Source organism: Raphanus sativus, chromosome 4 (genome assembly GCF_000801105.2).
Source record: "Raphanus sativus cultivar WK10039 chromosome 4, ASM80110v3, whole genome shotgun sequence".
In the NCBI taxonomy this organism is placed as follows: domain Eukaryota; kingdom Viridiplantae; phylum Streptophyta; class Magnoliopsida; order Brassicales; family Brassicaceae; genus Raphanus; species Raphanus sativus.
Window position 1 is genome coordinate 34,547,265 of NC_079514.1, and position 13,474 is coordinate 34,560,738.

The 13,474-nt window shown below is 38.5% G+C and overlaps 3 protein-coding genes and 1 pseudogene across 3 annotated transcripts; all 4 read right to left on the reverse strand.

The window, feature by feature from the left end:
* Nucleotides 1–853: 853 nt before the first annotated feature.
* On the reverse strand, nucleotides 854–12,873 carry LOC108855373 (putative B3 domain-containing protein REM15; annotated as a pseudogene).
* LOC108855375 (B3 domain-containing protein REM14) lies at nucleotides 1,182–2,188 on the reverse strand. The gene is made up of 3 exons (XM_018629184.2): nucleotides 1,989–2,188; nucleotides 1,612–1,900; nucleotides 1,182–1,493 (listed from the first exon to the last, which is right to left on the reverse strand). The coding sequence occupies exons 1-3, from the start codon at nucleotides 2,040–2,042 to the stop codon at nucleotides 1,195–1,197; spliced, it is 642 nt and encodes a 213-aa protein (XP_018484686.2). The 5' UTR covers nucleotides 2,043–2,188; the 3' UTR covers nucleotides 1,182–1,194.
* On the reverse strand, nucleotides 5,446–6,681 carry LOC130511559 (uncharacterized). The gene is made up of 2 exons (XM_057008710.1): nucleotides 5,987–6,681; nucleotides 5,446–5,769 (listed from the first exon to the last, which is right to left on the reverse strand). The coding sequence occupies exons 1-2, from the start codon at nucleotides 6,488–6,490 to the stop codon at nucleotides 5,632–5,634; spliced, it is 642 nt and encodes a 213-aa protein (XP_056864690.1). The 5' UTR covers nucleotides 6,491–6,681; the 3' UTR covers nucleotides 5,446–5,631.
* On the reverse strand, nucleotides 7,070–9,978 carry LOC130511556 (protein FAR1-RELATED SEQUENCE 4-like). Its single transcript, XM_057008706.1, has 2 exons — nucleotides 9,837–9,978; nucleotides 7,070–9,569 (listed from the first exon to the last, which is right to left on the reverse strand). Exon 2 carries the CDS (start codon nucleotides 8,581–8,583, stop codon nucleotides 7,111–7,113), a length of 1,473 nt encoding a protein of 490 aa, XP_056864686.1. The 5' UTR covers nucleotides 8,584–9,569; nucleotides 9,837–9,978; the 3' UTR covers nucleotides 7,070–7,110.
* Nucleotides 12,874–13,474: the final 601 nt, after the last annotated feature.

Below are 13,474 nucleotides of genomic sequence, written 5' to 3' on the forward strand. Positions count from 1 at the left end.
AGTATATTTCAAATTATTTTATGAAATGTCAAATTTAATAACACTAAATTTAAAAACGTTATAAATCATATTTAAATAATAGTAAATTTTTCATTTTAATACAAATCAATTCAAATTACTATTTAAATATACTCTCCTTGATCTAATATATCAAAATGAAAATTTATGGAGCTAGGTGACATTTTAAAATTATACCAATAAAATATTTGAACTTTCATATATTCATTAAAAGTAAAATATTCAAACCATTTCCTAACTAATTAATTCATAATAGTATATTCTATAAAGATAAATAAATTATCAAACCATATAATATATATAGTTAGATAATTTAATAAATAAATATCTTTATAAAATAAAAATAAAATTAAGTAAAACATTTTTTTGAACAACTAAAGTTTTTTAAAATATTGTGAATTCAGGTTTTTAAAATATTTAAATTGTGAATTAAGTAAAACATAAAATTGTGAATTCAGTAAAACATTTTTTTGAACAACTAAAATTAAGTAAAACATAAAATTGTGAATTCAGGTTTTTTAAAATATTTAAATTAGATTGATATATTCTAGTTTGATAAAATAAAAATAGTTTTTATTTACATACTCTAAAATGTCAATTCAAATTTTAATTTGATCCGCCATATCATCATCAACTAATCAAATATTAATATAATATTTTTGAGATAATAATTAGAAATAACATTTGTCTATCATTTAATTTACAATATATGCCACTGCAAATACAAAAGAAAAACCATCTCTCAATTAGTTTCTTAAGATAAATATAGACAGATATAGAAGATGGGAGAGACATAGAAATGTTGATGCCACCTTCAGGTCTACAATGTTGAGAATCCTTAAAATAAGAGCATCTTCAGACTAGAGTTGGTTACATCACATTCACAGATTTCACACCCTAATGCCCAAAGTTCCCAACGGGGAACATGTAGTTAAAGATAATATACTACAATAGCGCAACTGAACCTTACCAATAAGGCCAAACATTGATTCATGTCTTTGGCACTTTTAAACAAGACAAAACATTAAACTCATATACAATTTTATTTGGTCAGCTAGCTTTTCACCATGGAGCACAACTTAAGAAGACAACTAGTGTTTCCATCCCAAATCAGCTTGAACATGATCGGTTCACCTATCTTCTGAAGATACTGTGACAAAGATTCAAACAAAAGATTCAGTATCGAGAGAGAGACTGTAAGAAGACAAATGTCTTAGATTTGATAAAACTGACCAGCCTAGAGTTTTTGAAGTCCGAAGGTTTGATAGTCAAGGTCACAAATCTGCTTTGGGTTGTTGAAGATGAAGCTTTCCGTATCGTTCCACCCTTTTTATCTTTTCTTTCTATACGTTCCTGTGAGCTTATATGGTTGCTCTCTTCGTTGCTTTCCGGTTCTGTGGAAAGAGACTCTATTTCATTAGCTTCTGATGACTCTGCTTCTTCTCTGTTTGGGTTCTTCTTCTTTGGAATCTTCTCTGAAAAGATTAATCTCACATGTAAAGAGTTAATTTTTGTTACTTTGAACACATCTGTTGTTAAAAATGTATGTCTCAGACACACAGCGTTAGAAAGAGACGGAACACGAGAACTGACCGAGGTTGTTATCTTGGTCTATGCACGATCCGTATTGTATCTCACAGCAACTGGGTCCGAACAGTGTAACGTGGAAAGCCATGTCTTTCTCTTGTCTGAAAATGACAATGTCGCCGACTCGAAGATCGTGTGCGTGAGCGAACTCTTTCCAACCTTCAGTGAGTCTCCGGCCATCATCTTCTATCTTCACTTTCCAGGTCATCTCCGAGGCGTCTGATCTCAGCTTCGCCGTATTGTTATGACCATTTCTTCCTTCTATATGCTTGGAGAAGAAAGCTACAGGAATTGTCTAAAGAAAATACCAAAACAGAGACATTCTACTTAATGTGATTATCAGAGACATGAATAGAAAATGGCGGGACAGAGAGAAAGAGTACCAAGTGAGTGTGGAAGCCAGGAAGAAGAGGCTGAAAGAAATGTCTATTCGCCATCCTCGGTAACACTATAAAGGGAAATATGCATAGTCCTTACTTAGGTTAGACCCTTGACTAGATAGAAGCTTTGAAACCTAAAATCACAGAGAAGATGGAGAAGAGAAATCGTCGTCTCCGTTTTCTAGCTTCTCCTCAACCTCAAGGCTCAAGCGTGTTGGGAAAGCTTAATTCATTTTTCCTAATGGGCTTTTGGTGAGGCATCTCCGGTAGAGCCCCTAAATGTCAAAAGGCAATCTCTGATAGACACTCATATAAACATAAAGATAAACATTTATTTAAAAAATAGGAAATGGTAGAAATGACATAAAAACCGTGGGATAGTTGAAGTATTTACAAGTGTTACCAGGGTATAACCCATCCGCCCGAACCCGACCCGGATTTATGGTCAATTGAATTGAACCGAATCGTCTAACCATCTAACCCATCCCTCGAAACCAAACCAATCCCTCGAAACCAAACCCAGTCCTCGAAACCGAACCAATCCCTGGAAAACCAAACCAAATCTGTCGGTTTTCAATAACTCAATTTAATTAAACCTCAATTTAACTCTCTTCTCTCCATTTTTCCCCCTTTCACTCCACTCAAACCCTAATTCGAATTTGTACTCACTCGAGTTTTGCGAATTTCGACTCCTCACTCTTTCGGCCTCCAATTCCTCTACGTACCCAAAATCAACGGTGAGAACGAACGGAGAGAGAGAAGAATTCAGAGGAAATCGAGTGCGATGGTGGTTGAAACGAGAGGAGGTAAGAGGAAGGATAATCCAACGAAGGAAGAGACTCGGAGAGTGAAGTTTGCGAAGGAGAAGGAGACGAGTCAGACGACGGCGGCGGAGGCCTCCGATAACATCGAGAAGACGACGGAGATGGCGGAGACTGCGGAGAAGACGAGTGAGGACTCGAGGGAGACTACGGCGGGAGGAACGAAGCCGACTGAGCCGACTGCTCCGACGACAGTTGTTGGTGGCCCATCTCCTCCAGCTCCTCCAGCAACTCCGGCGATTGGAACTCATTCTAGAGATGATGAGATTGAAGGTTCTGAAGAAGGAAATGAAGACGGAGAAGGTTCTGAAGAAGAGAATGGAGATGGAGATGGAGCTGCAGAAGGAAAGGATGATGAGAATGGAGGTTCCGAAGATGAAGCTTCTGAAAATGAAGCTTCTGAAAAAGAAGCTTTTGAAAATGAAGCTTCTGAAAATGAAGCTTGTGAAGATGAAATGGATGATGATAATGGAGGTTCTGAAGAAGAAAATGGAGAAGGAGAAGAAGAGTTAGCAGATGGAGATAGAGAAGCCTCTAGAGAAGCAAACGAGGATGAGAATGAGAATCCACCAGAGAACGAGAATGAGAATCCACCAGAGAACCAAAATGAGAATCCACCAGAACCCGAGGTAAGAAATTATCACTTAGGTAGGAGTCTCCTTAGGTAGGGGAACTTGGATATAACTGTTTGGATATAACTGTAGGGGAACTTGGATACAACTGTTTGGATATAACTGTAGGGGAACTTGGATATAACTTGTAGGAAAATTTTAGTATAACTTGGATATAAAACTTTGGTATAACTTGCAGGGTTTGAATGGAAATGTGGGACTCGATATAGTCAAACCGACGAGCATGTTCTTCAAGCCCAGCGAGTACAGCAAGAAAATAAAGCTTGGCACAAGGTGTATGATAGCTAGCGCGATTAAGACGCTAAAAGATCTGAGACCCAAGCTGTCTAACGCGGAGTGGAGCTCGTTCACGGAGCATCCCCAATTCAAACACATTTTCCACATGAAGACGGAGAATAACCATAGGGTACAGGGGATGTGGATGTTGTTGTTGCGTACTGCTGGTAGCGAGAGGCAGAGAGAGGTGGTTTATAGTGAATGGGGTTGCTATCCGTTACGGGCTGAGGGAGCATGGTTTGATATCTGGCCTATTCTGTCACAACTATCCTCTCGGCTACAAACAGCTTGGTGGGACGAGGTTTGTTGATCGTCATTTCAAGGAAGGAGAATCTAGAAGGTTAGAGGATGTTAAGAAGAAGCTGGTGAACATGGGACCCCACAAAGACAGACTGAAGATGGCGGTTCTATTCTTCTTAGCTTCGGTTGTTTGTGCGCAAACCAAGGCTGGACACAAGGCTAATGATGTTTTGGAGGTGTTCCAGAGAGCAGTGGACGATCTTGACTACTGCAAGTCCTTTCCGTGGGGGAGATTGTCATATGATTACATGCTGAAAGAGATATCTCACACAATGAAGCATTTTGGAGGAGTGGTGAAAGAGAAAACATTATGGCCGCTTCCAGGATTTTGTGTTCCATTAGAGGTATGCAAAATCCCATTAAACCAGTTAGTGGTTATTGTTGTGAACTGATGCATTTTTTTTTATGTGTAACAGCTTCTTGCATTCGAAGCAATTCCCAAGCTAGGAGTTGCGTTCAGAGAGCCTGTTGATGGAGCTTCTCCCAACTGTCCGAGGATGTGCAAGAGCTCATTCAAAAGAAATGGATCCACAGGGGTGTCACTTGCTGTGATAAACAAGGAACTGGGTAACACAACTGTAAGTCTTCCTGTGAACTAAAGTATTCCTGTGAAACTGTGGTAGAACTAAGGTAGTACTAGAAACCGAACTATGGAATAAGTTTTGAAAATAATTATGTTTGTGGCAGGTTATTGACAGCATCATCCCCACCAGAACTCCACAAGAAGAAAGACTGTTGGATGAGATTTTGGAAGATGAAGACGACGTTGATCAATCCGATATAGCTGTGGACAGTTGGGAGAAGTGTCTGGATGCAGGTGAAAAGATATTTTTTAAAGACATGTTCGACGAAGATGTAAATGGGCGTTCAAAACAGCCAGAACCGATTGAAGATGCAGCAGGGGATGGAGTACAGATAGGTGAGCAGTCGGTTCAAGTGGGAGATGTTATGACGTTGGTGACGTTGGTGAAAAAGACAATGAAACTGTTGAAGACAGTTGACAAGAAGGTGGACCAGTTGGATGGGAGACTGGACCAGTTGGATGGGAGATTGGCCCCTATTGAGGAGTTTGTCAAGGAAGCACAAGGCAAAGAAGCAGAGGTAGATGAAGCAGAAGCACAAGGGAAAGGTAAAAGCCAGAAACGCAAGAGGTCTGTGGGTAAAGGCAAGAAGTGAAGCTATGTTTATCTAGTTTGTTGTGGATTTAGATCTTTGGATGTTTATCTAGTTTGTCTTTGTGGATTTAGAACTTTAACTATGTTATGACTATCTTGTTATGACTATTTTGCTCCTTTAATTTTGTTATGTGTTGACCATGAGAGTTAAAGTGAGAGCTACAAATTGTAGGTATTAGCTTAAAATGATTGGACAGAATACAAACTTTTTTAAAATTAACATGAGATAACATGAGATGAGATTCAAGACATGAGATAAGGGTTCTAACATTAGATAAGATTCAAGACTAGCTTCGAATATAACATAAGTTTTGACAGAGACACTTATACAAGTCTTAACAAACAAAGACTTGTATTAACCGAAATTATTGGAAATAGATAGGGAAATACAAAGTTTTTTAGCAAATCCATAAATTGAGTACTTAGAGTTGAGAGCATCGTCTCATGGAGGGGAGGTGGAGGTAATAAGCCTCTTAAGCTTAGCAATCTCTTCAGCCATATTATTGACCTCCATCCTTAGTTGCCTCACTTCATCCTCAAGACCAAAAGTCCATGGCTGACGAAAGTGCATCCCATCATCCTGCACAGTTTCACCCAGAGTAAACCTCAGTTTCACCGAGTATGACTAAACACAGTTTCACCCAGAGTAAACCTCAGTTTCACCGAGTATGACTAAACACAGTTTCACCCAAAGTAAATCTCAGTTTCACGGAGTATGACTAAACACAGTTTCTACCAGAGTATAACACAGTTTCACCCAGTATGATTAACACAGTTTCTACAAAGAAGAAGATTACCTCATAATTCTTGCAGGTGAAGTACCTACTTCCAGGCAAGGTATCGAAATCGTGGCGATACTTCGGATTTGGAGACACATCTGTCTTGATTTCACCACCACATGGGCAACGGGTAGGAATTCCATATTGGGCATCGCAAATGTAGCCTAACATGTCGTAGTGTTTCTTCAGCTTCTTCATCTCCTTCGCCTCTTCGTAAGGATGAGTCATTGTCAAATCGTGAGAGAGAAAGATAATGGATTTTGGAGAGATGAGAGGAAAGATAATGGATTTTGGAGAGATGAGAGGAAAGATAATGGATTTTGGAGAGGTGAGAGGAGAGAGTAGAGAGAGAGAGTGGTTGGGAAAAGTAGACAGAGCACAGTTGACGAGACAAGAGAGAGAGTCACGAGAAAGGAAAAGGAAGGAAAATAGCAGAGGGAATCTATCTTTGACCGAAATAATTGAAATTTTCGTTTTGGCGCGAGTAAAAAAAATATTTTCCCCCCAAACATATTTGCTCATAGTTTTACTGAAGTTTCAAGTGTTACCAAATGTCTTCATAGTTCTATTTTTCGTGATTTATACATTTGTAAGTTTTACGTATAATTTAAATTTGTGAATAAAGTTTTACTTGTCATTTTTACTCATTACCATGTAACCATAACTGATAAGTGCAATAATATTGTTAAAATGACCAGAATTATAGATTACTACTTTATAAGGTCCTCTTTATTAAGAAAGTGATCTTGGAAAGACTATATAATGCATAAGAGAAAATGTGATGTCGATGAATCATGCTAGTTAATATTTGTTATTTTGCACCAGTCTTGTCGATGAATGTGATGTTGATGAATTAGTCAAGTGATCGTGCTTGTTCATTAACAATTACGTGTGATGGATTAGAGGGGATTATGTCAAGTTAATATCAGTTATCTACTAACTTAGTAACACCTAGTTTTACTAGTTTTCCGTGGTTTTCCAATAAATAGCTGAAAGTTTCAAAACAGAGAAACATAAAGTAAAAGCAACATACCAAGTTCAAAATACAAAAAGCAACATACCAAGTTCAAAATACAAAAAGCAACATACCAAGTTCAACATACCAAAAGCAACAACATATCAAAAGCAACATACCAAAAGCTTTAGTTCGGTTCACTTGGATTGTTTGGTTCACTTGGATTATTAGTACGCATTCCAAACAACAGCCAACTAAACCCGAAATTTGTCCTCGGTCGCCTTACATTTTGTGTCCTTTTACGCCGTTCTCCAACTGATGGATTCCTATTAACCTTTTTCCTTCCCTTCCTCGTTAGCTTTTTTGGAGGTATGATCTGGAGCAGTTTGATGTGATCTGGTACATTCCATTCAGACTTATCCGGCACAAAATAAATGGTCATGTAATAAGCCATTGCCCAAAGTTCTGTCCAGTAATACTGTGAGCTCAACTGATGATACTCTATGTTGACCTCACGTCGACGACCATGAGCAGCAGGAACCTCAAGGAAATATAAGTAAGCAGCAAGTCCGTGAAGACAAGGATACTTTTCATAATCATATACCTTACAGCTACATGTCTTCGCTATCAAGTTCACCAAATAAACCTTCCCATCGTCAGTGTCGGTTACCTCGTACTCAAGATCATAACTATTCAGCTCACGCACTGGCGTTTTCTCAGCTTTGCCCCATAAGTTGTGCAAATGGATCTCAACCAGAGGAACCAGTTTGGTATCAATCGATCCAGACACGGCGTCCTTCCGATGTTCATTAAACCAGTCAGAAATCTTTTTGATTATTGTATCCAACAGTGGTATCAAGGCATACCTCCTTGCATCCCTAAACGCGCTATTCATCGACTCCACACTGTTGCTAGTGTCCAAGTTGTATCTACAACCTGGAAAATACACCCTAGCCCATGTTTCTCTCTTAGTGTTCTCCTCCAAATACTTGAAGGCTGAAGGATATCTCACCTTAAAAGATGCATAAGCAGACTCGAACTCATGCAATGTGTAATACCTAGCCAACTCCATAAATCTCCATGCCACTACGGCTTTGATGGTGTTACAAGCATGATTTCTCACATTCTGAGCTAGATGCCATATACAATGGCCATGGTGAGATTGTGGATACACATTTGCTACAGCGGTGATGAGGCTCTGATTCCTATCGCTCATAAATACTATTTCAGACGAGTCTGGTATAACAGTTTTCAGCATCTCAAAAAACCAAGTCCAACTAGCATTATTCTCACCGTCGAGTACCCCAAACGCGAGGGGATAATGGTGACGATTAGGATCTTGAGCTTTAGCAAATACTAGTACACCACCATATTCGTTCTTCAAAAACGTTGCATCCACAAGAATCACTTTCCTCATGACCTTAAACCCTTCAATGCAAGCTCCTAAAGCTATGAAAAGGTACTTGAACTTTCCTGCCTCATCCAACTCCACCTTTGTTGTTGTTCCGGAATTAACCTGCTCTAGCATGTGCAAGTAGCTATACAACATCTTGTAGCTGTCTTCTGAATTACCACGCAACTCACGCATAGCTAGATTTTTCCCTCTCAAGGCTGTAGAGTAAGATACTGATACACCCAGTTTTAACTTGATTAAATCCATGATATCTCTCGGGAGAGAAGTCCTCAGTTTTCCAGGATATTCCTCATTCAAAAAAAGTTGCAACTAATTCTGCAGAGCCTTTCCTCTTGATGTTGCAGCTATTACTTTGACTAGTCCGAGAGCATGTATGCACACCCACGTACCTCCTAACAGAAAAAATATCCGTAACTCCAATCCTCGCAGCTCGCAATCCCCATTTACAGCTTTCATAACAACATTTTAACACCAACCGTTTACGATCAGATTTTTTGATAACATAAAGAAAGCTTTCACCAAATGCAGCTCTATCCACCACCTCTTGAAGTGATCTCTTGTTTGGAAATTCCTGCAGCTTGAACAGACCCAAACCGTCTCCCCATTCCTCTATAACTTGACTACATTTCAGTAAAGGTGGCTGCTCAATATACGTAACTCTCATAACGGTTTCTATATTACCACTGCTATCCATCTCAGCTGCAGTCTCCGTCTCAGCTGCAGTCTCCGTCTCAGCTGCAGTGTCGTCTGTATCCATAAAATCATCATGTGTTGTATCATCACCATTCTCTGCCTGTAGATTTTCTTGCCCCTTTTCAACGTACAGAGTTATGGCGTTTGGTCCGACTTCTTTATCATCATTTCCCTGCAACACTTCGTGATTCATACCAAACGAACTTCCGCCCACTCTGGACAGCTTATCTAAGTGGTGATCCGAGTTACTCGTCTCCTCCACTAACAAAAGACTTCTACGGTTGTCTTTATCAATGGAAAGAAGGTAACCGAACAACTCATCATCATCACAAATTCTGCACTCTTCTGATACTTCACATCCAAACACCATCGGCTTGTACCTCAACGCCAGTTTTACATTCCTTTCATCCAAACTCAGCTTTTTATACAACCTTTCTCATCATTGCCAAAGTTATAGCCTCCACTGTTGTCTTCATGGTTATACAAGAGATGCGATCTCTGAATTTGAAATGTAAGCACATGTGTTTGGACATAGCATCCTGCAAAAACAACAAAATAAAGTTATAGTTAGACCAGTTGCTCTTTGTTCTACTTAGTTTAATCAGTTATACTAGTTTTATCTAATTCTACAAATCAATTGAAATTCAGAGGTTTCGGGTACTATAAGCTCAATATGTGATTCATCTCAATCCCATACATTCAACCATATGCTTGCATTGTTTCACATGAGACAATTGCTCCACATACCAAATCTCAAATTAATCATCCAATGCTCAATGCAAATCGAGGGAGAGAGAGAAGAGAACCTGCATTCTGGCCTACTACTCTAGTCGGAAGGAAGCCTTGCCGGTGGAAATGTTTTCGTCCGGCTGCGTCGGCGAGGTTCGGGAAGAGCTTTGATTCCAATGAGGCGGGGACGTGAGGGTCGAGCAGCAGCTGAGCTGAGCTGGGGGAGAGGAGAGGCTCGATTATTTCGAGGTTTTTTTTTTCATATAATTTATTATTTATTTCAATCCAATCAATTGAGGCAATTGCAATTCGATTTCCATACCGAAACCGAGAGCTATCCGACCAAACCCGAGTTTCAAACCAAACCCACCCCAAACAAATAAACCAATTTCGATTTTCCAATTTTTTTTTTTATTTCGCCCACGAAGGGTTTTTGTCACTCTTCATTAACTCTAGAGGGGCATAAGCGATTGACAGAGCCCATAAGAGATTTTGCCTTTCACATTTAGGGGCTTGGTAGCAATTGCCTCATCGCTTTTGGTCTTGACTCTTATGAAATATAAATCTTTTATCTTGTTATACTTGGTAAACATATTTGATCCATCTGTTTTGCTATTTATTTTTGGGCCTCATAGAAGCTTCTTTACCTTGTAAATTTAGGCCTGAGGTTTGGAGACGTGTGACCCAAATATACTTGGTTGAGAATCTAATATGAGTAGGGCCTGGGAAAAAAATCTGAACCCTTGAAAATCGAACCGAAACCCGATCCGAAAAAGTAGCACCGAACCCGTAACCGAAATTGATAAATATCCGAACGGGTCAAAATTTTTGTATTTAAAAACCGAAACCGAATCCGATCCGAACCGAAGTATTTTGGGTACCCGAATGTATCCGAAATAAATTTATATACTTAAATATATACATATTTTAATAATAATGTATATAAAAAATATTTAAAATATATAAGATACCTTTAAATTTTCCAAATACTCGAAAAAATATATGCAAATAGTCAAAAAGTAAATGTTTAAAATAGCTAAAGTATACTGAAAACACTAAAAATAGTTAAATATCTATTGATTCTTATCCAAATATTCAAAAGAAAACCAATTTAATATTTAAATTAAGGTATTTTTTGACATATATGTTATGATAATTTATATGTAAATATATTATTTTTCTTTAGATTATTGAAATTTAAAGTATATAATGAATTTTGAAAATTTAAAAACATTTTCAAATGGGTTATCCGAACCCGAACCGAACCCGCAAAGATCTGAACCGAACCTGAACCAAAATTTAGAAATATCCGAATGGGCTGAAATCTTTGACCCCGAAAACCCGAAACCCGAATGACTGAACCGAAACCCGAATGGGTACCCGAACGCCCAGCCCTAAATATGAGGATGCTCTAATCGGTGTTATAAGAGAGATGTTCCTTGGTTTGTGCTAGGGAGATTTTAAGAGATCAGCTTATTTCTTTTCTTTTTACGGTAGTCCAGAATTAGATTTGGTTCTGATGATCGTCCAATGATAGATAACCAAGCTGGCCTGACTTAATTCATTTTAATTCGTCTTGGCAACTTACAGAAAGCTTAAACATTACACTCAGACACAGTTTCATCTGGTCTATTGCTTCACCTTAGAGTAGAACTTAAGGATACAAACTAGTGTCTCCTTCCCAAATAAGCCTTAAACATGATCGATTCACCTATCTTCACACAGTTAGCTTTGAAGAACTCTTTCCAACCCCAACCAATCTTATTCTTGCACTTGGCTTCTCAGACCTCGGATCCGTGGACCACTTGACACCGTTTTTGTCCACATAGTCATTTTAGTTTCCTCATTGATGCCATGCCTCCTGGTGAAGCGTAAGGAAGATACTGAAACAAAGATTCCAAAATAAAAAGGATTAAAAGACTCAAGATAGAATGTAATCAGACAAGTTGCATGTCGTTGAAACTGACCAGTCTAGATCTTTTGACGTCCCAAGGTTTGAAGAGTTAAGGTCAGGAATAGGTTTTTGATTGGTGAAGATGATGGTTTCCATGTAGATCTAGCCTTCTTGAAGCTTTTCTCATCTTGGTTGCTCTCTTCATCATCTTCTGAGCTATCTTCAGACTCCGTAGAGGAGGGAGACTTACGTAGAACCAGAGTTTCTCCTCTTTGGATCAGTTTAAAAGTGAAGAAACTTCCAGCTTTAAGTCCATTGATCCTACAGAAGCGTCTCCAACCTCGTGTTAAATACATAGTTCCACATGAATTCTTCCGTTTCAAAGCCAAGGTCCATGAATGTGCCCTTTTCATTCATCAGAACAATCTCTCCACATCTTGTCTCTAAACATTAGCCCTTGCAAACTCTTTGGATATACTGTGTAAATTTCATTACAATAGAAAATGGTTTGATCAAAATCAGAATGAGAGATTTTGGTTCAAATTAGGAGTAGATGATATATACATGCATGTCATATCGCAGGCTTGAAGGCGTGACATTAGCTACATAACAAGATGGAATCTAGTAGTGTACAGGACTCTGCTTCTCCTTTTGTATCTCTTCTTACTTGCTTCTTGCTTTGAACCTCCACTGCAAAAGACAATTATAAAACTTCGGTCATGTCTTTAATTTCAGTCTCAAGTCACACTTATATAGAAGAAAACTCACCAAGCTTGTTTCTTGGCAAACAAGATCCATATTGTATCTCACAGCAACTAGGTCCAAGGAGATTTGTAACGTGGAACGCCATGTCTTTCTCTTGTCTGAAAATGACAATGTCACCAACTCGTAGGTCATGTGCGAGAGAGCGAACTCTTTCCAACCATTCAGTGAGTCTCAGGCAATCTTCTATCTTCACTATCCAGGTTATCTCCGACGTGTCTGATCTCAGCTTCGCTATATTTTCCATCATGCTCATTTCTTCTTCTTATATATGCTTGGAGAAGAAGGCTGCAGGAATTTTTCTGAAGCAACATGCAAATACAAAATATCAGAAACCATCTTGTTAAACTAGGCTTCTCAAAGAGACAGAGAAAGATAAAAAGGAAAGGGAGAAGAGATTGAGTACCAATGGCTGTGGAAGCCGGGAAGAAGAGCTTGAAGAAATGTTGATTCGCCATATTCTCAAAGTTCGCAAGTGTCTTACCTCTACAATGCAACCTTCATGGTGGAAAGAGTGTTATAAGCACAACATTTCACCAAGCGGCAAGCTCAGAGAGCTTTTTAATGAATTTGTGTGTTTGACGTTTTTCCTTAATGAATTTTGTGTGTTTTGACGTTTTTTCCTGAACTTCGAGACGGTTTCCATTGGTGAAAGCTACCAATGATGGTTAGTAACTTAATTAATGTACATATTTATTGTTGAGCTATTTTTTTAGTTTTTCCTCTTCCTGTGTAATTTCATTAAAAGGTTTGGTTTCAGAGGAAGACTTGTGAACTCTACATGCAAAAGTGAGGATTTGACTTAAAAAATATATAGAAGTGGTCTGAAGTAATTGAACAAGTATGCATGATCTGAAGTCCTTTAACACTTCTATTGTTTTGTTTTTGTTTTTTTTTTTTAAAGAGAAGAAACTTTACTCATGCTGTTACTGATTATCGATGGAGATTCATGTGGAATAGTAGTTCCTGTTTATACTAAGTTACTAACAGAGTGAAATGCAAGAATAGAAGTTGTCTTGGAGCCTTGGAGAATGGAGGATACTGCAGCTAAGCCTTTAG